General features: G+C 40.2%; 4 protein-coding genes across 6 annotated transcripts; 1 reads left to right on the forward strand and 3 right to left on the reverse strand.

The window, feature by feature from the left end:
- Positions 1-160: 160 nt before the first annotated feature.
- Positions 161-3,103, forward strand: LOC136423473 (divergent protein kinase domain 1C-like). The gene is made up of 3 exons (XM_066411629.1): positions 161-477; positions 1,026-1,889; positions 2,521-3,103. The coding sequence occupies exons 1-3, from the start codon at positions 331-333 to the stop codon at positions 2,740-2,742; spliced, it is 1,233 nt and encodes a 410-aa protein (XP_066267726.1). The 5' UTR covers positions 161-330; the 3' UTR covers positions 2,743-3,103.
- Positions 3,104-3,295: 192 nt separating this feature from the next.
- Positions 3,296-6,652, reverse strand: LOC136423478 (uncharacterized). Its single transcript, XM_066411637.1, has 4 exons — positions 6,552-6,652; positions 4,815-4,967; positions 4,421-4,546; positions 3,296-3,816 (listed from the first exon to the last, which is right to left on the reverse strand). The coding sequence occupies exons 2-4, from the start codon at positions 4,950-4,952 to the stop codon at positions 3,652-3,654; spliced, it is 429 nt and encodes a 142-aa protein (XP_066267734.1). The 5' UTR covers positions 4,953-4,967; positions 6,552-6,652; the 3' UTR covers positions 3,296-3,651.
- A 1,278-nt stretch (positions 6,653-7,930) lies between these two features.
- LOC136423474 (calmodulin-A-like) lies at positions 7,931-14,517 on the reverse strand. Its single transcript, XM_066411630.1, has 6 exons — positions 14,410-14,517; positions 13,632-13,775; positions 13,386-13,499; positions 9,725-9,877; positions 9,258-9,383; positions 7,931-8,678 (listed from the first exon to the last, which is right to left on the reverse strand). The coding sequence occupies exons 2-6, from the start codon at positions 13,752-13,754 to the stop codon at positions 8,517-8,519; spliced, it is 678 nt and encodes a 225-aa protein (XP_066267727.1). The 5' UTR covers positions 13,755-13,775; positions 14,410-14,517; the 3' UTR covers positions 7,931-8,516.
- A 392-nt stretch (positions 14,518-14,909) lies between these two features.
- LOC136423477 (uncharacterized) lies at positions 14,910-19,571 on the reverse strand. Of its 3 annotated transcripts, none has more exons than XM_066411634.1 (4): positions 19,438-19,571; positions 18,558-18,707; positions 16,873-17,004; positions 14,910-16,238 (listed from the first exon to the last, which is right to left on the reverse strand). In XM_066411634.1, exons 2-4 carry the CDS (start codon positions 18,687-18,689, stop codon positions 16,074-16,076), a joined length of 429 nt encoding a protein of 142 aa, XP_066267731.1. In that variant the 5' UTR covers positions 18,690-18,707; positions 19,438-19,571; the 3' UTR covers positions 14,910-16,073. The 3 variants fall into 3 exon arrangements, with proteins under 3 accessions (XP_066267731.1, XP_066267732.1, XP_066267733.1); XM_066411635.1 differs by having other exon boundaries at positions 19,427-19,541; XM_066411636.1 differs by having other exon boundaries at positions 18,558-18,724; positions 19,438-19,540.
- Between the last annotated feature and the right edge of the window lie 106 nt (positions 19,572-19,677).

Here is a 19,677-nt window from a genome sequence, read left to right on the forward strand (position 1 = left end):
TGTTTTAATGACAATTTTTTATCAAAATATCATCTTACTATGCATTTTGGATTCATTTCTTTACCCTGTGATATAATTGTGCTATCTATAAAAGATATATTGCCATCTTAACTCCACCTATATTGTATAATGGTATAACCCAGCATGGTTTGTGTTTGGTTGGAAGTTTTGGTTCTCTCGTACCGTTTCACGATGTAAAGAAACGTTTTGAAGTTTTCTGTATGCAGCTTAACGTTCCGTTTGCCTGCTAGGTCTATCGTTGACAATTTTCGTGCCCCAAAACTTGCTCCGTTGGCATTAGAACTGGCCACTACTCGCCCAGGACATGATATGGCGCGGAGAACCCGGAAGCGACTTTGCAAGATAGTTCTCGGAGGACTTTTGATTCTTCTCCTTCTCGCAGTTCTATTTGTAGGGAGGAAGGTGAAAGCACACCGATGTACAGATCAGGAGTCCAGAGCTACACTCAGGAAACTGGTATGGTGCTATATTCAGATCCGTACCTAAAGAAAATATAACGACTTTACCATAATTTGGAAGGGGGAGGGGGGCACTGTTGTTAATACAGTGTTTACATGTTGTTCATATCATTCCGGATTAAACTTAAGTTTTAGGATGAATCTGACGTAAAATTATGAATTTGCAGTTAACAAATGAAGAATAACAGTATATAGTTGAGACACGCAGTTTGTCAACAATGTACTGGATCGATTTTGAATCTCTAGTCTAGTGCAATGATGTCCGTGATCTAAGTATAATAGTTTAGTAACATGAAAGATTATATTCTACATCCACATCTACATGTTGTTACCCCAATACTAGTATAGCCCCATCAGGGGCAAAGTAGCCGGAACGACTCAACGGTTGGAGCCGTCACAACCGTGCCAGACAGGGCATTCCACTGGGGAATGGTAGATTATTACTAGTAATAGAATATTACTAGTATTATAAGTCAGAAATGTATGAACGGTTAACTGCCACTTTTTGAAGGATTTATTTTTTGTATATATTATTGATTTCTGTAGTGTGAAAAATACACCAGGAACAAGGTTACAGGAAACCTATGCCCAGATTTGTGCACCACACATTCAATCATATACAAACAATGCCTCAACTACAAGAAGGGGAAAAAGGTCATGCTTGCCGAGTGGAACACGCACAAAGTCATACTGAAGTCAAAATACGACCGTCTACAAGAGTACAATTCAATCGTGTCCGGATTCATGAACGATGCAGGCAAAATGGTCACTTCACAACCAGATACGGCGACTTTTCTAATGATGGTTAAAAATCAGCTACAGACAATATTTGAGGTGGATACGCCAGATATCACAGTGGTAGAAACTGTCAAAAAAATGTGGCCATGGAAAAGTGGCAAGACAATGAATGTAGTGACTATGGAGAGCCTATGGGCTCTGGTACAGCAAGACGAATACCTTATGATGCAGTATTTTCAAGGAAACAAGCATTTTCCGAAGATATACGGATCTTGCGGACACTTTTACGTCATGGAGTATACCCCTCCTGGAGACACACTCAGTCCAGGGTTGTTCAACTTCAAAACAGGCAGAGAAATTACATCAGCAACAGACTGGGACAAGCGTGCTAAGGTCGCGCTTAGCTTCCTAACGTTCTTAGAAGACTTGAACACTTTCCATACTGAACCTCTTCATCTGTGTGATGTAAAACAGGACAACTATGGCGTGTCAGCGGACCTGACCATACAGGCCATAGACGTAGACATGGCGTTCTTCGAGACCAAGATGCGGGGAATTCTGAAACAGGAAAACTGTACAAAAAACCAGGACTGCGATTTTTTCGACTGCACGTCTAAGTGTGACTTAAGACGGAAGAAATGTTCCATGCACAGGAATAACAACAATTTGCAGGTGAGTTCATGACGTAATCATTCATTTAATCACAAATTGTACACTCAACTGCTTCATTTTTAGATATATCTCATTTGAAGGCTAATACTAGCATTTAAAGTATTTTAAAGAAGTACTGTACTAGTATATACTACATTAACATAAGGAATGTTTAGTCCTACTCTCCAAGCAGATGGGAAGAGAGGGTACTAGTCATGTTATGGCTAGACTTGCATTCTTAGCTGTTTTATTTCGCAACTGCCTTTCTGCTCAGCTATATTTTTCCACCTGTCTTCTCGGAAATAACATTCTAGCTATTTACAACTGTTACTTATCTATGGAATGTATGGGGTTTATTTTGTGTATGCACTCATTTTTTCCTGCTCAGCAGAGCCACCTGTGGAATTAGTTTATTGCTGCACCCATCAAATCATTCTATTCTATCTGAAATCACACTTCTTCATTGAGGCTATATGCAAGCTCTCCTGGTGATACACTCAGCCCACACTTGTTAAAACTTCAAGACTTCATTTACCCTACCCCCCACAGTATGCCATGCCATGTAATGTGCTCTTTTTCCTGCTCAGCAAAGCCACCTGTACATTTAATATATCATTCTTTTTGATGTGTAATCACACCTCTCTATCTCCAGGCAATATGCAAGAAGATCTTCCTGGGGTACGGCGGCCTTTCATTCGGCGGTTTGTTACGCTCTCCTCCTGCGGACATTGGAGATCGGCTGGACGAAGCCCTCCAGGATTGCGTGGAACCGTCAGAATACGGCGACCAATCACAGAGAGCATCTTCAGAGACGTTAGAAAGAATTAGGGACCTTCTTCAAGAATCACTACAAAGTAGTGAGCCAAATAGATAGTACAGTGTGAACATGGTTTTCTATAACTATAAGCAAGAATAAGGTACTAGTAGTATCGGTGTAACAATATGACTTGCTGTTAATTAGATTGTAGAGGTAGCCAGTCAGTGTGCTTCTTTAAATGGAATTGTATATATTGCAGGTTAAACCTATGAGGGAATGGGGTGCCCTAGGTAGCTTAAAACTGTACATTTAAAGCTGTATAACTTGGAGGTGTCATATTTTGTCTGAATATATATTTTAGTTTTACACATTATTTGTTACATGTGAATTTCTTACCGTCCAATGTATGTTTGTTTTTTATCATGAATATAGTTTTAGAAACAGCTGATCACTTAATAATAACCCAGAAGGGACTAAACTATTGTTTTAAGTGTGTTAATGAATGTGTGTGTATGATTGTGCGTGTATGTATTAGGTGTGTGTAATGAGTATGTGTATGTATGTATGTGTGTGGGGGGGGTGACATATATATGAATGGGATGAAGGTATATAATGTTTGAATTAGCTCAATGAGGGTTGAATCCTATCAAATGAGACAGTAGCACAGCAGTATTTTTGAATCACCTTTATTTTCGGCATCTCATGGCCACCTTATCAAAATTGCTTTGCTAGAAACAGTTGAATGAATGCTACACTAGGATATAGTCTCAATTCTTGTAAGTTTAACTGGTACACTGAAATGGATTGATTTGCAAGAAGTGTAACGATATCAGTATCTTCCAAGCAGAAGTTTGGTTGGACGATATTAACGTATTCTGACAATTTGGTTTCCCTGACAACCATCAGAGATGCCTTTCCGTTACAATCTTCCCTCCCAATATCTACTTGGAGATTGATTCATAAATATCATCTACTTTCTGCTGTCTGCTGCAATATTGATTAAGGTGAAGGCCATATAATACTGGCTCAGGCCTGAGCCATGCAACGGCAGAACTCCTCAAAGGCCACCTTGCCATCCTCCCCACCGATTTCCTTACAGATCTGCTCCATTTGTTGGTCTGAAACTTTAGTCGCACCCGCCTTTTCTAGGAGTTTCTTCAGCTCACCTTTTTCCAGGTACCCACTTCCATCCTATAATGAGGAAAGCAACAACATTAGGGTTTGTGTGTTTGTGTGTGTGTTAAAATCAAGTCCTGGTATGTGGATAGCTTAAGTGATGCTTGATATAATGAAATGGTGGTTATGCAAATAAGAATCTAATTTGTATCGTTAATGAGGAAATTTTATAGACCCACTGCAATCCATGATAGGACTATCAAAAAATGTACCATCTTTAAGTAACAAATAGAGGGACATTGAAGGATAAAAGTTATGCAAGTGAAGACATAATTTGCATAATCAATGGGAAAATACTATAATTCCATATTGGTAAATCATTGGCATTTCAAACCTGTGGCATTTCGCAGTTTTGTGAAGGTGAACATGGTTGAATATAGATTATGAAAATGAGGGCCTTAATTATTTGCATATGATCAGAAAATGCTAGAATAGCCTTTGTTAAGATAACTTCTGCTATTTGGGTGGAGATGATGGTCAGCTGATATTATTCATGTAAATGATGACCTTATTTGCATGATGAATGAAAAACAATAATAATACATGTACTTAAAATCATTTGGTGAACTCTAGTTAAGGTATAACTTCTTAAAGGATTTTTTGGTGCCCCTTAGCTTACCGTATCCATCTCTTGGAAAGCCTTCTTCAGGGCATCCACCGGGGGTGGCAGCGACAAAATGAACTCCACAAACTCGTTGAAGTCGATAGAGCCCTTGCCGTCCTTGTCAATGGCGTTAAAGAGCGCCTGTATAGAAAAAAGATTGATTAATTCAATCATCATGGGAGTAGCCGTCAGAACGGCCCAAGTTACAAATGGCGGAAGAGCCCTGAACTATGGTGGGCTTATGTGAAACAAGTGAGGAGTTGACTTTGGGGTATATTAAGCAAAGTATAGTAGACCTCTCAATTTTAAGTTTAGCTACCCTGCAGTTTGATGCTTTTCCACGATATCAGCCATATAGCAGTAACGTTACATGTACTTCAAATCTTATGTTTGTGAAGTTGCTACTTACGTCAATCAATTTCTGATCCGGTGGAGTCTTCTCGCATTGAGCAATGGCTTTGCCCAGCTCGGACTTACTGATGGTGCCGTCACCGCTAGTGTCAAAGGTCTGAAAGACTTTCCTCAACTGTTCCTCCGAATCTCCCATGTTGTCTGGATTCTCCTACAACTTGTACGAGACAATGGATTAAAGGTTTAGCAAAGGCTGTGGCTTAGCAAAGGCTGGTGAGCGTCTGTCAAAGCATTGCAGTATATGGGAGGCCGAGCATTTTGGTTCTATGAGTCACACATGTATGTAAAGTATGGTACAACTGGCATAGGTCCTATCTTATCAATCCTGGTATGCAAAAGACGCAGACAACTCGCTAGGGTACCAGACTAATGCAGTCACTGACCGCAGAATGCTTCAAAGCATAAAAGGCAGCAGACCTAGAAAAATTGAATGTACCCTTCGGCCCATTCTAATTAAGGCGGTTTTGAGAGACAAAGGCGACAAGTAATGTACAGCCAAGGCTCTGACATCTGTCCTATCGCCCTTGGGTCATTTTTGTGTGCTAAAGGCCTGTTCCATATACTATTGGTCTGATAGTCAAAACATACTAAACATGTTGGAAAGAGAGAGAAGGAGAGACCACAGAAGAGAGAGAGAGAGAGAGAGAGAGAGAGAGAGAGAGAGAGAGAGAGAGAGTGAGAGAGTGAGAGAGTGAGAGAGTGAGAGAGAGAGAGAGAGAGAGAGAGAGACAGAGAGAGAGAGAGAGAGAGAGAGAGAGTATACCTACAAATTTAGCAATATATTTAACCAAACTAACCGGCAGATTGATATACTGTTGTGTATTGCTTGCATTTCGCATTGTAAAAAGTCGAATTACAAAGGAATATAAGTAGTTATCACAATCGTACGAGACAATTTTGCACTGTGAATTGTAATGGGTACTGTTAATGCAGAAATGTTCGCGTAGCAGTATGTGACTATAGCACAGCTGTAAACTTAAAACCACCACGAACGCTTCAATTTACTCTTACCGTGAAATAGAAACCACGCGAACCTCAATGCATTTACAGTATTTCCCTTGCGCTGGGCGTGGCAAATTTGACTGGTAAGCCTGGGATACCAATTTTTGGGGACGTTGCCAAGATCGACTCACTTCTTGATGCCCACACAGTGACCTTTATACATATATAGCTCCGTGCCAAATATACAGGGACTAGGAATGGTAATAAAGGCGGACAACGTTTTGTCTTGATAGGTGCATGTTGCTAATATTGCCGTTACCCTTTTCGATTCGCCTAATCAAAAACTACGATAGAAAATCTCATTTGAGGGTTCTTTGAGATTCAGTCATGGCCCAAATATATGAAAATACTCCTTCCAAAATGACTCTGTATCCGCGGAAAAATCCCATGGAATAATGGATTATTTGGGGTCCATGGAGGACAAAGTGCTCCCTGGATTCCAATCACTCGGATATTTTCCGTATCACACTCGGATCCGTTTGTATCTGTTACAAGTGCAGAAATATCCCCGCTCGGATATTCCTGAATCCGAGACCTTTTCGCAGAAAGTCGTTCCACAACCAATGAATAAGAACACATACACAAGTCACAAGGACCAACGTTCATATACTTAGGCAAAATGTTTCGAATAACTGCGTTAGTCCACTAACTTCACCTCCACTTCTCGTCTAACACAGTCAAAATATCCTTACCTAAAAAAAAAGGTGTATTTTGTAGCATGTCGTGCCCTTACCGTCTGTTTCTGTGAAGTTGTGACGACCTGCCTGCTACTTGGTGCAGTCTCAAATGGGTCAGGGTAACTGGCAAAGCACCGTTACAGCTTAAAGGCAAAGTTCCAGCTGATACCTTAAAAGGACTGTCATTTGCGAGCAAATGTCACATGATTTCCTCCGTTAGTCATCGGCCCATAATTGATTGAACATCTAACCATGAAAGTTACATTAGCATATGGGAAGAGGTAGTAATGTTATGATTCATGAACCATAACATTACTCCCACTTCCTATATGATAGTGTAACTTTCATGGTTAGATGTTAAATCAGTTATGCTAATTCGTTGACGTCATTGGTCAAAACCCAAGATGTCAGACCTTACCATTAAGCAGTCTATTTCCTCTTTCAAATCGTCACTCTCTGTTGTGTCTCTTAACTTCTTCTCTGCCCAATTATACTCTGTCTAGTCTACTAGCAGAGGTTTCGATCGGGGGGGGGGAGCTAGGAGGAGTGTCCGGGATTTTTAACGCCCCCCGATTGAAACCTCTGCTTGGAGAATATATTCTTTCCACCTATTCGGTCAGAAATTAGATTCCAGCTGCTTGCATCTGTGACCAATATGTGGAATGTACCAGGTGTTCATTTTGAACCCTAAACATGACATTGTATGCACTCATTTTTTTTTCTGCTCAGCAGAGCCACCTGTGGATTTAGCTTAGTACTGCACCCTTCAAATCATTCTTTTTGATCTGAAATTACATCCATAGCTTGGATGCCATGCTATCACTACCGGGGCCCCGGTAGTAGCAGGATGGCACCCAGGCCACTTCATCTAGGCACTATGCAAGAACATATTTGTGGGGTTCCGTTCGGCGGTTTGTTGCTCTCGCTCCTTCCGACATTGTAGATCCCATGAACGAAGCCCTCGAGATACAGCTAGGAATATGTGGAACCATCTGGATACGGTGACCAAATACAAAGGACGTCTTCAAAGACGTTAGAAAGAATCAGGGATCATCTTAAAGGATCACTACAAAGTAATGAGCCGAATAGATAGTACAATGTGAACACGGTTTGTATCTATTAGGCAAGATGCCTATTGGTGTTAAATGACTTGCTTTTTAGTAAATTATGGAAGTAGTCAGTATGCTGTTTTTATAAAGGAATTGTGTATATTTCAGGTTATATATAGGGATGGGTGGGGTTCTAAGTATTGCCTAAAACTGTGCACCTAAGGCTGTATAAGTTGAGTATCTATGTGCGTGTGTGTATGTCAGTGTGTATGTAAGGTATTTAATAAAGGTACCTACCTACCTACGAGTAGGTAGGTAGGTAGGCATATAATGTTTGAACAATTTCTCAATGAAAGTTTGAATCAAATCTAATAGAAGCACAGCAGTGTTTTTTAATCACCTTTATTTTCAGTATCTCATGGCCACCGTTTACAACAGAAGCATACAACAGTTGAATGATATAGACTAGGATAGCCTCAAAATTCTCTGGTAAAGGATAAAAGAAATATGTACGTATAGATTAACCAGTGACTAAAATTGATCCATAAAGTTGCAAGAATGTTACGAATCAGTTACTCTCCAAGCAGAGATTGGCGGGGAAGATTGTGACATTTTTATCATATGCCCCGTTTTTTTGTCGGCTCTCCTCACTAGCTGTTAATAGTCTTTGAGCCTCCGACTTGGGGCAGAGGTTGGTGGAGAGAGCGGAAAGAAAACTGGGCATATGATAAAAAGGTCAACATCTTCCCCACCAACCTCTGCTTGGAGAGTACGAATCAGTATCTTCCAAGCAGAAGTTTGGTCGGAAGATGTTAACGTACTGACAGCTTGGTCTTACTGACAACCACTTCCAGGGAAGCCTGGCTGCTAGAAAACGTTACAAACGTCCATCCCAACATCTGCTTGGAGAGTGATATATCAGCTGCTTTTTAATGCTGCACTATTGGTTAAGGCGAAGGCCACGATACTGGCTCACTGAGGAAAGTAAGAGCAGAACTCTTCAAACGACACACGACCATCCTCCCCGCCGACGTCATTGCAGATCTGCTCCAGTTGTGCGTCTGAAATTTGTTCCACGCCCGCCTTTTTCAGTAGGACCTTCAGCTCGTCTTTCCCCAGGTACCCACTTCCATCCTATAATGAGAAAACCCAACAACATTAGGGTTTTTGTGTGTGTTTAAACCTAGCGATATGCAAATCTCGTCCTCTTTCTGACCAAGTGGAGTCCTATCTGAAACGTCTAACCGTTTCCAAATTGTATCGAGTTGCTCGAGTATTTTTTTGTTTACTGCGTAATCTTACCTGGATCAAGGTAAAATAGGGGCAGTATGGATTGTTGACACTCACGTGACTATGTCGTAGGCATTGCCGTCCATACTGGATGTTTAAACTCTGAAGCTAAGTCGCTGAGTCAATGTGAATTTGCGCAATATTATTACAACCAATTCATCATGGAATTTAACACCATATCATAGGCTTGTAACATCTTATAAGATCTTTTTGTGTGGCCCAACCCGTGGAATGGCCTAGACTTTAGAAATGGTACATACTGCTTAATGCTTTCTCTGCATTTTATGGAAGTTAAACAAAGACATCACTATCAGCGGACTAGCCCCCTGCTGTAGATATTTGAACAGAGTTGTGTGGCCCAGGGTCTGTGAATCGGAGATAGGCGCCGCCAAGTGGCGCGGAAGGTCTTAAGCTTTAACTTACCGTATCCATCTCCAGGAAAGCCGCCCTCAAGGCATCCGTGGGGGGTGGCAGCGACAAAATGAACTCCACAAACTCGTTGAAGTCGAGAGACCCCTTACCGTCCTTGTCAATGCCTTTGAAAAGAGCCTGCATAAAAAATCCAACATTTCACAACATGATGAGTGATGATATATACAACTATACAAATAAGTGATATGATTTATGAAGACGAAATCCACACGACCATCTTCGGAGTAATATAGCCGATAATCAAATGAAGATACAAATAAATATGCATTGAGCTAACCAGCATAATGATATGCCACCCTAACAAACTAGAGTGCCACGACCTCATACCTTCGCCAAATGATTTTAACCTTTATGACTGACGTATTAAGAGTGTTTCTCATCAATTATAAATCATACCAGTTGATTGTCTTCTCGACTCAAATAACAGAGGTTGTCCAAAGTATGAGCTTACTACTTACGTCTATCATCTTCGGGTCCGGTGGGGTCTTCCCGGATTGAGAAATGGCTTTGCCCAGCTCGGCCTTGCTGATAGTGCCGTCACCGCTGGTGTCGAAGTTGTCGAAGACTGTCCTCAACTGTTCCTGCAAATCTCCCATATTGTCTGGATTCCCCTGCAAGACAAAGTATTCAATGTTTAGGTAAGCCCATACTGATTCAGTTTTATGAATGATATACCCGCGTGCATCAATTTTCGTCGGTTTCCAAGGAAAAAAAGTTTCATCCGTATTGTTAATCATACAAACTTTTTTTAATTCGCACGCTCACATCAGTCTTGGGGTTTCCAGGTAATGTCATCCGTATATAATCGAATCAAGATTACCTAAATGCACTTCGTGTTTCTTTGTATCATATTTCTATGACACCCACGTGCGGATCGATTTTCATCTTTTTCTTGAATATAGAAAATGTTTCAACCATACTGTTAATCATACAATTACAAAGTAGCTGCAAAATGAGGAAGTAAATGCCGTAAATTTTTCCAGAAAGATATCGGAAAACGGATGATTCTTTGTGTCATTTCTACTTGTTGCATGAATATCCGTTTGTAGCGTATTCCTGCCACACATTTTCAAACAGTCCCTAGCCCTGTTTATAGCTATTGTGGGGTCGTGTGGCGCAACGGCAGAGCGTTCGACTCAGAACCAAGAGGTCCCGAGTTCGAATCCTGTCATGTCACCGATCTTGTGCCCTTGGGAAAGGCACTTTACACGACTTTCTTCACTTCACCCAGGTGTAAATGGGTACCTGACTTCGGTTGGGGAAGGTCGTATTGAGGTCACCTTGTGGCGCCGAACGGCAGCCGCCCAGACCCTTGCGACAGTTCCACAAAACGCAAGTGTGGATAAGATATTGTGTATTGTGTGTAACCTGTAATACCCTGCATCAATTCAGCGCTAATAGGCTGCTATTGCGGGTAATTTCTGACCAATAAAAACCATTATTATTATTGACCCTTCAATGCTGTCACTGTAAGATCGTAAATGATGAAACGTGTAATTTCATTGAGAGTATATTAGTAATAAGTAGTAAAATCTCAACAATACATACATATCATCAACAATTACTAGCATGTCCTAATATGGGAAGAATGTATTGGTTGTATGAGTCACAAATATCATAGATCATATCTTATCAATTCTGATGTGCAAAAGACGCAGACAACTCGCCAGCGCAGCGCACGAGTGCAGTCACTGACCGCAGTATGCCTTAAAGCGTAAAGGCGGTAGACTTAGAGTAATTTAATGATGCACGCTTCTGCCGATTCTAATGGTTTCACCGCCTAAGGGCCGGGAGCACTGTACAACCTTACAGTAAAATCGCAAACAGTGTGGAATGACTGGCCAATTTAAGAATAATTCTGGCTGGGCAACATCAGAAGAATTACGATGTTCTGACACGAGGAGAGTGGGGGGGGGGGAGAGGTATTCCTAAAAATTCAACAATATGCTTATCATCCAAACTAACCGGCAGACAATCTGCAATTATACTGTTGCATTTTACGGTGCAAGCCGTATTACAAGCGATTAAAAGTTGTTATCACAATCGTGTTAGACAATTTTGTACTGTGAATGGAATTAAATGAACGCTCCCTTGTGCTGGGCGTGGCAAATTTGACTGGTTAAACCGAGGTAGCCATCTTTTGGGACGTTGCCAAGATTGACTCACTTTTTAAGCTAAGATTTTTTAATGGCCACACAATGACCTATATTTCCCTGTTTCAAATTCACTTGGACTAGAAATGGTGGTTAAGCGAAGACAACTATCTTTTTTGAGACAGGTTTACAACCAAATAAGCTAGAAAGGTTTTAAAATATACCAATGGAAATTTGACCTCCACCTACTTATGACTTATCCACATGAAAACGGGAAGATCACCCTACACACTATTCGTAGCTCGCGCGCGGAAGAAAGACTGGCGTTTTGTCTTGTATGTTGCTAACACAGTTCTTATAGTTCTTATAAATCCGTTTCAATTCAACCTATCAGTCTAAAAAGTGGATCCACAACCAATGAATAAGGACAAGCACACAATTCACAAGGTCCACCGCGCTGAGACAAAATGTCTCAAAGAACTTCGTCAGTCCACTAACTTCGCCGCCACTTCGATTCACTAGAGCATCCAACATGTCCTTATATGAAAAGCAAAGTGTTTTGGGAGCATTTAGTGCACTTACCGTCTGTTTTTGTGGAGCTAAGTTGTGACGACCTGTCTGCCACACGATGCAGTCTTAAGATAACTGGCAAAACCAGTTCCAGATGATACTTAAAGTGACCCTCATTTGCGAGCAAATGTCACATGATTCCTCTGTTAGTCATCGGCACACTTAAAACCCAGAAAGTGGGCGTTTTTGTGGGTGTCGAACGGGAAGCATGCTATTTTGTTTAACTAACAAGAGATTATTTTTGCCGTAGAGTAAAAAACAAGACCACAATTTTGTACTAGAGTTTTGTTGGACTCTAAAGACTGTCAAAGTTCCCTTATGTCTTGCCATGAATTCCTGCGTTTTGATAACTTAGAAATAGTCTTCAGCATTATGTACGTTGACAAATACAGTTTGTGTCAAACTTCATAACAAAACTAGTACAGTCACAAATGAACAAATAATACTAACTATAAACTCTAGGCTCAACTTTTTTCACCTGAAAAAATTAACTACTGATTGCACACTTAAAATCTTAATGGTACGATACATAGGAGAGGGCGTAACAAATCCGTATGTGTTCAACTACACGTTATCTTTTCATTGACTTGTACATTTTTCCCCTGCTGCAAAGCGTTCTGCCAAGACTAAGACAGGATGGGTGTGGTGTAGTAACCTTTAGCACATAGATTATCATCACCCCATGGAACGTTACGCGTGATGTCTGGTTTGACTTGTTGGCAGACAGTGTCGCCAAAAATCAAAAGTTATGAGTTTTACAGATATAGATAACCTCGATGTTGTTGGTAAATTGGTTTGTATATGGTACATAACACGCAAAAAACGATTATGTTAAAAAACTGAAAATTGCTACATCGGCTTAGAATATTTTCTACACTTCCACATGTTTGTTGTTGTACAACTACAACTACAACTACAAGGTTTTAGACAAAGGGTTTAGTATCTTAAAAAACGTGCCTGTCAAGATCTATACCGGCAGCACATAGTATTCATACATAAAGCAGTAGATTTATAAGGTAGTAAGCAACGTTAAATCTATGAAGACGCCATGTGAGCCTCTTTAACATTGGATAAGTCGTTTCTGGGTTTTTGGAAAATGTCCAGACTCTAGGGGTAAGTAGGTCCCCTCATTTACAAGGAATGTTTGGTGTCTGGCCAAAGATAACATACAGGGGAAGTCCATACATGGTCACGGGTATCCTTCAATGTTAACCCTCTGACAGACCGTAAAAAACATTCTGTTTGCAGAGCGCTGATGTCAGTCACGTGATAGCTAACAGGTCATCACGTGATCATCAGAACGCATCACGTGACACTTCACGTGATATAGACTTGACCTTCAAAACTTGTCCATGTTGCATATGATATGAATAATAATCAGTACATTCTTCTCATCTTCTCCACAGGATAACTAAGAAGTAAATAAAGAAAAAGATACACATTTTCCAAGACGTACCGTTTTGTTCCCATCTCCTCCTTGTTCACTTGGAAGATGCGTTTCACAAAACTCCATAAACTCGGAGAAATTTATGGTTCCAGTGTTGTCCTTGTCTAACACGTTCATGGCTTCCTATGAAAGAGAAAAAAAATCTCTTTTTTTACCCTCTGTTTCTACAACAACAAGGGTACAAGATTATGGAGCTATACAGCAAATCAACACCAATGCTATATTCTTATATTTTGTCAAATGATAATTTCCTACCTCAATCTTATCGTCAGAAAGATTGTGCCCCATCTCCTTGAAAGTAGCCTTGAGTTCATCTTTGGTTATCTGCAGTTCTTCACTTCCGCCAAGTATGTTAGACAGCTGGTCACTAGCCGCCATAGTATTCAGCTAAGCCTAAAGCTTGTAGGTAGAAATCTATTGATAGGTTATTTTCAATCACGTGGCTATGACGTAGTTATTGTCCGACATGTTGAACGGTTAAACCTGGGAGTGGCCAGATAAATATCCATCTACATCCTAAATGACTTTAAACTTCAAGAAAATCAGCAGAAAAATATGTATCAGAAGTACCTGAGATAATCTTTTAAACATTATAACGTGGCGTTTGAAACTTTCAAGTATATGTTTTTATTTTCTTGCTTGATATCATTATGATGAATCGTTCCGCAGAAATAGAATAATTTACACTTTCCCGCGCGCTGATACCATCAAACTGATTACGTCACATGTGCACAGGGGTCTACGTCATATCCGTCAAAATTTAAGTGTGTTTTGACTGTGTATGACTGACGTCACAAACCGAAGGTGTGCTATCTATACATGTTATGATTCATTGAGTATCAGAATAAACTATCTCTCATTTATGAGTTTATCAAGAGAATAAGCCATTTCCCTGTTAAGCACGTAGTTCCGTCGAATATGATTTCTATTTTGACAAAGTGAACATTAAAAGGTTAAGTGCACTCGACCATTTCCAATTCCTAAAAGTTAAGAATCTATTATTTGTCAACCGATAACTATGTTGAGGACGTACCTTGTAATATCACGTAAATATCATGTGAATTTGAAGAGACTTAAACAGAGTACAGATCCAATCAGGATATGTTGATAGACAACACAGACAACACAGTCCCAGCCAGTGTGTGAAAAGACCAGAGGTTAAAAGTAGTTAGACACGCCAAAGTCACTGACGTGTAAGATTTGGGTGCAGTGTCGGTGGGTTAGGTTAAACGATTGGCAAAAGAACGTCAAAGATTTTGTCCTACAGAAGCTTCACTAGATCATGTAACTCAACTATGGAGAAGAAATCAAATCTAGATCTAGATCTTTGTAAAAAAACATTAAGTTCTCCTGTCTCTGTGTATTTCTATATGGCCCACTGCCACTAGCTATGGTACTCTCCTAACAATGAAATATTTGTGTCTAGTTTTATCTAACCCCCAAATCATTTTTGACCTAGGGACCTTTGAATAATTAAGGTTTTATCATTGTATTTAACAAACATCAAGCAATCAAACGTACAAACAAGGCAAATGAGATAACACATGACAGCTTTATTGTTCATACAGTACATGTATGTTACAAAATCGAGGTGTTACTGTGAGTTTTGTGTTTGTTCTCCATCTGAATCGTATTTAATACAGTCGATTAAAAGCATCATTTTACTGTATCATTTTACTGCAGTATCAGATCAGCAGACTTGATATATTTCGTGTCAGAATGAAATCATTTTAATCACGTTCATCAGACATCAGTCTAGTCTTACCAAGAAGCCATTTCCTTCGTGTGCCGTGTATTTGCACAGCCTCTCTAATGTCTGATGATCAAGGCTATATATCGGGACAGGCTTTTTAGCGAATGCCCACAAACGCCCACTCTGGCGAAGTCCGCGCTGCACGAATCTAATTTTTTTTGCTCGGAATATGTTCAGGTTGTGCTCCCATTAATTAATCCTGAGTTTCAAGTCAATCCATTGATCCGAAGTTAAATAAAGCGAACTTGAAGATTCTTACCTGGCTTTTTAGCGAATGCCCAGCAAAAAAAGGCTTTTTAGCGAATGCCCACTATATCAGCCAAAATATCGGCCATCGTGACACGGGCGCTAAATCTAACACCATAAACATGTTCAACAAGTTGTCCCCTGAATGTGTACTTAGTTTCCGTGCTGTACATGCCTGTAAAGTCACTTTATTTTACGAAATACACGGCGCAGCCCGCGGCGCGTATACGGGGTGGAGGCCGCTGGTAACCTGTCCCAAATATGCAAATGAGCCGCCATATTGGATTTTTACGTCCGGGGTCGTGGATTCCCACGCCATGTATTTCGTAAAATAAAGTGACTTTACAGGCGTGTAAAGCACGGAAACTGGGTACACATTCAGGGGACAACTTGTTGAACATGTTTATGGTGTTAGATTTAGCGCCCGTGTCACGATGGCCGATATTTTGGCTGATATAGTGGGCATTCGCTAAAAAGCCTTCTTTGCTGGGCATTCGCTAAAAAGCCAGGTAAGAATCTTCACGTTCGCTTTATTCAACTTCGGATCGATGGATTGACTTGAAACTCAGGATTAATTAATGGGAGCACAACCTGAACATATTTCGAGCAAAAAAAATTAGATTCGTGCAGCGCGGACTTCGCCAGAGTGGGCGTTTGTGGGCATTCGCTAAAAAGCCGATGCGCTATATATCCTTGACTCACTGAGGCGGCTGCATCATGGATACGAACTCCTCGAAGCTGATACGACCGTCCTCTCCTCCTAGCTTAGCTGCCACCTTCTGCAGCATGGGCTCCGAGATCTTGGTGCCGGTTCTCTTGAAAATCTCTCGTAGCTCGTCGACGCCGATGTAGCCACTCCCATCCTGCGTGGAAAGAAATGGGACCTTCAACTTAAAATCATCATTGAAACTTATCATTGAAAGGGCTTTACGACCATTTATCAACAGAGACGGAGGGCGCCATACACGTTCTGCAACTTATGAACCACTGATCACCGAGTCAAGTGTCCTATTTACATACAGTGACGTCACAGAAGTAGTGGATTGCTCATTCCTTTGAAAAAACTGGAATTGATCAGTCGAAAATTTGGGTAAGTTCACTTTTCTTGTATGAGTTAGAAAATTAGTTCAACTTTGATCCAGAAATCCCTTAAAGTTTTAGATGAGAACATTACAGTATTTGAAATATGTTATGAACTGTTTTCAATAATATGCCACTTTCTTGAATGTGAATGTCTAAATGCATTCAATGACCAGAAATGTTACATTCTACCATACAACCATACGGTAAGTTGTTTCTGTACAAGGCGCAAGGCCATTTAACATCGGTCTGTATCTATGATTTGTGGTCAAATGATGCTTAAATTCTGGGTTCCCGTCTGTATACATTTATTTGTGAGTTGCGGTCTACTGATGCTTTTAAATGCCATTAACTGCTAAGTTTAACTTGAAATGTTTACTAGGTTGCTCTTTCAGCAAAAAAAAAAATCTCCTATACCGTGTCCAACTCTTGGAACGCCTGGCGGAACCCAGCGCCGTTGTCTGGAGGGGGCTGCATCTGACAGAACTCCATGAACTCTGGGAAGTTAAGGAATCCCGACTGATCCTTGTCCAGTTCTTCGAACGCCATCTGGAGGGGCAACGATGACGAAAAATATAATAATGATATGATATCTATAGCAACAAATGTTATTGACTCTAGAATAAAGTTATGATATTTGGACTTTGATATTTAGATTATGATTTTTGTAATATATCATGTATGCCAATGATGTATATAGTGTGTGATGTGTGATGTATGATGTATACAATGTGTTTTGTACATTTGTATGCTAATTTCAGTTGTTGTAACAGTTGATGTCTCTAGTGTATGGGAGGGTAACTTGTAAAAGTGCTTAGGCATCTGTTTTGCCCTCCCTTTCACATTGTGATGAACTCCAATAAAGAAATAAAGAAATTAATTGGTATTATTGCAGTCGAATCCTTCTTGTAAGGCCACAGCAAGTAATTTTTATGGATGACATCAGCGCGCTCATTAATTTTCGCCTGATTTCGAAATAAAAAACAAGAAATTTCATTGCCCTCCGACGGTGGTCAACATGTCAAAAATTGGCAAATATGTCGTAAACGTTGACAGTCTAAGGTGTTTCATTGCATATGAGTACCCAGTGTAGTTCCTGCCCATGATGGTATGACAAGCTGTTTTCTGCGTTTGTTCTAGTTAATTGAGCTGTATACACATCTTCAAGAACAGTTTAATGTTGACAGTCTAAGGTGTTTCATTGCATATGAATACCCAGTGTAGTTCCTGCCCATGATGGTATAATAACAAGCTGTTTTCTGCATTTGTTCTAGCAAGGACATTATATAGATAATGGGGGGGGGGGTCTAGTTAATTGAGCTGTATACACAAGGTGTTTCATCGCATATGAATTCCCAGTGTACTTGCTTCAGATGATGGTACAACAAGCTCTTTTCTGCATTTGTTGTAGTTAGTCTATTGAGATGTATACATGTACATATCTACAAGGACATGTTTACATTAAATCAAGGCGGTTTTATATCATATATGAAACCTCATTGGTTGAATACAGGAATAAAAGACCTGTTGGTCATGATATCATATTTCGTCGCCTCAATTCTTGTTTAACAAGACTTATGATCTCAAAATTTGAAAATATAGGAATCTTGTTTTTTTTGGCCTGCCTTGTTTTTATTTCGCCCTATCTCATTAATTTTGGAGTCTGCGGAGGATGTCATCCATAAAATTTACTTGCTGTGGCCTAAACAACAACAACCAATAGTAAGATAATGTGTTTAACTCAGGAGTTTATTTTCCAAACTGGACGTTTTGCATCTCAATGAATCATACGATTTAGATTACTTTATCTGTGTCCAGAAATACCTAAGGAGGGGGAGTTATGATGTACGTTCTAAGAAAGCTAAATAAGACCCTCAATTGATGTTTCAATCTTGCTGGCGGCGCTGATATAAGTTGACTCAAGTTGAGTGAGTCGTCATCAATATATATTTGTTCATTTCTGTTTGCTTAAAGTAAACTTTAAACAACATCAGCGATAAGTTCAGTTTAATATTCAGAAGGATAAAGAACAGCTATTGTGGAAGAAGGTTTTTTTATTGTGGAATATGACAATATGCATATTCATAAGTGGGTTTACTTACGTCTATGACCTCGTCGCTAGGATGATGCCCCATTTGTGCCATGGCTGCTTTTAGCTCGTCCTTACCGATCTTCTTGTCTCCACTCGTGTCAAACTGGTCAAACACAGCCTTATATTTCTGTAGTTCCTCCATTGTCCGCTAGGGTTTTCACTGCGTAAAGAAGTCCACTGTTTTAAAATGCATTTTCATGACGTTGTTTAGCTTGTAAGGTGCATGTTAGCCATGACGACCGGCGGCATTCTGGTGCACTGCATGTCTACGTGAATATTCCAAAGCTGGTAAATCTATCACCATTTGGGATTCCCGAAGAAACCACTGGATTTGCTCAACATCATAGTTAGGTACACCATTCTTAACGAGAACACAACAAAGTAAATAGTTTCTTTGACACATGGCATGACATAACACATGGCATGACCGTCCACCAATGCACTCAAAGGATATATAACGAATCTCCCCTCACAGTCAGTTTCTTGGCAAGAAAACACATTCTGCCTAGGGCTAGACAATACTGAAGTTTGTTGAAGGGGAGGGGTGTACAATATCACTGTCAAGATGATAAAAATATGTGTTTTTGCTCCTAGATAGGGAAAGCTATCTAGGACACCGTGACAGTGCTTGTCAAAGCAAAATGAGAATTTGAGACCAAGCCTGTCTAAAATGACAAACGATACGTGACAAGATTTTTAACGCATCAGCGCAGACAACCAATCCAATTTTTGCAAGTAGAGACAACATTTCCTGTATTTGTCCCGTGTATTTTTCTACACCTTTAACAAGACTGGCTTTGATTCGACCCCCAAAGGTCTCGTTCTGTTCTGATATCAAGAACTAGAACTAGAATAACAAAAAAATACAAAATTATGTACAGTCTACTCACGAGTTCTCTCAGTGAACTGTCGACCGAACCAGCTGGGCGTAAGGAATGGGGTAAACGCCCCTGTTTTGAGTGTTTATGTCTTGTGAACAGAGTGGTCTGACCACTCGTCTGATGCGCACGTGACGTCATTAGAGTTCCATCCAATGACAATGGTCCCAAGGTCTAAAGTTACGCAACAGCTAAGACTAGTAGTCTGAAAATGCCCCTCACGTACTACTAGTATTCAGACAGAGGGACGTT

Source organism: Branchiostoma lanceolatum, chromosome 17 (genome assembly GCF_035083965.1).
Source record: "Branchiostoma lanceolatum isolate klBraLanc5 chromosome 17, klBraLanc5.hap2, whole genome shotgun sequence".
In the NCBI taxonomy this organism is placed as follows: domain Eukaryota; kingdom Metazoa; phylum Chordata; class Leptocardii; order Amphioxiformes; family Branchiostomatidae; genus Branchiostoma; species Branchiostoma lanceolatum.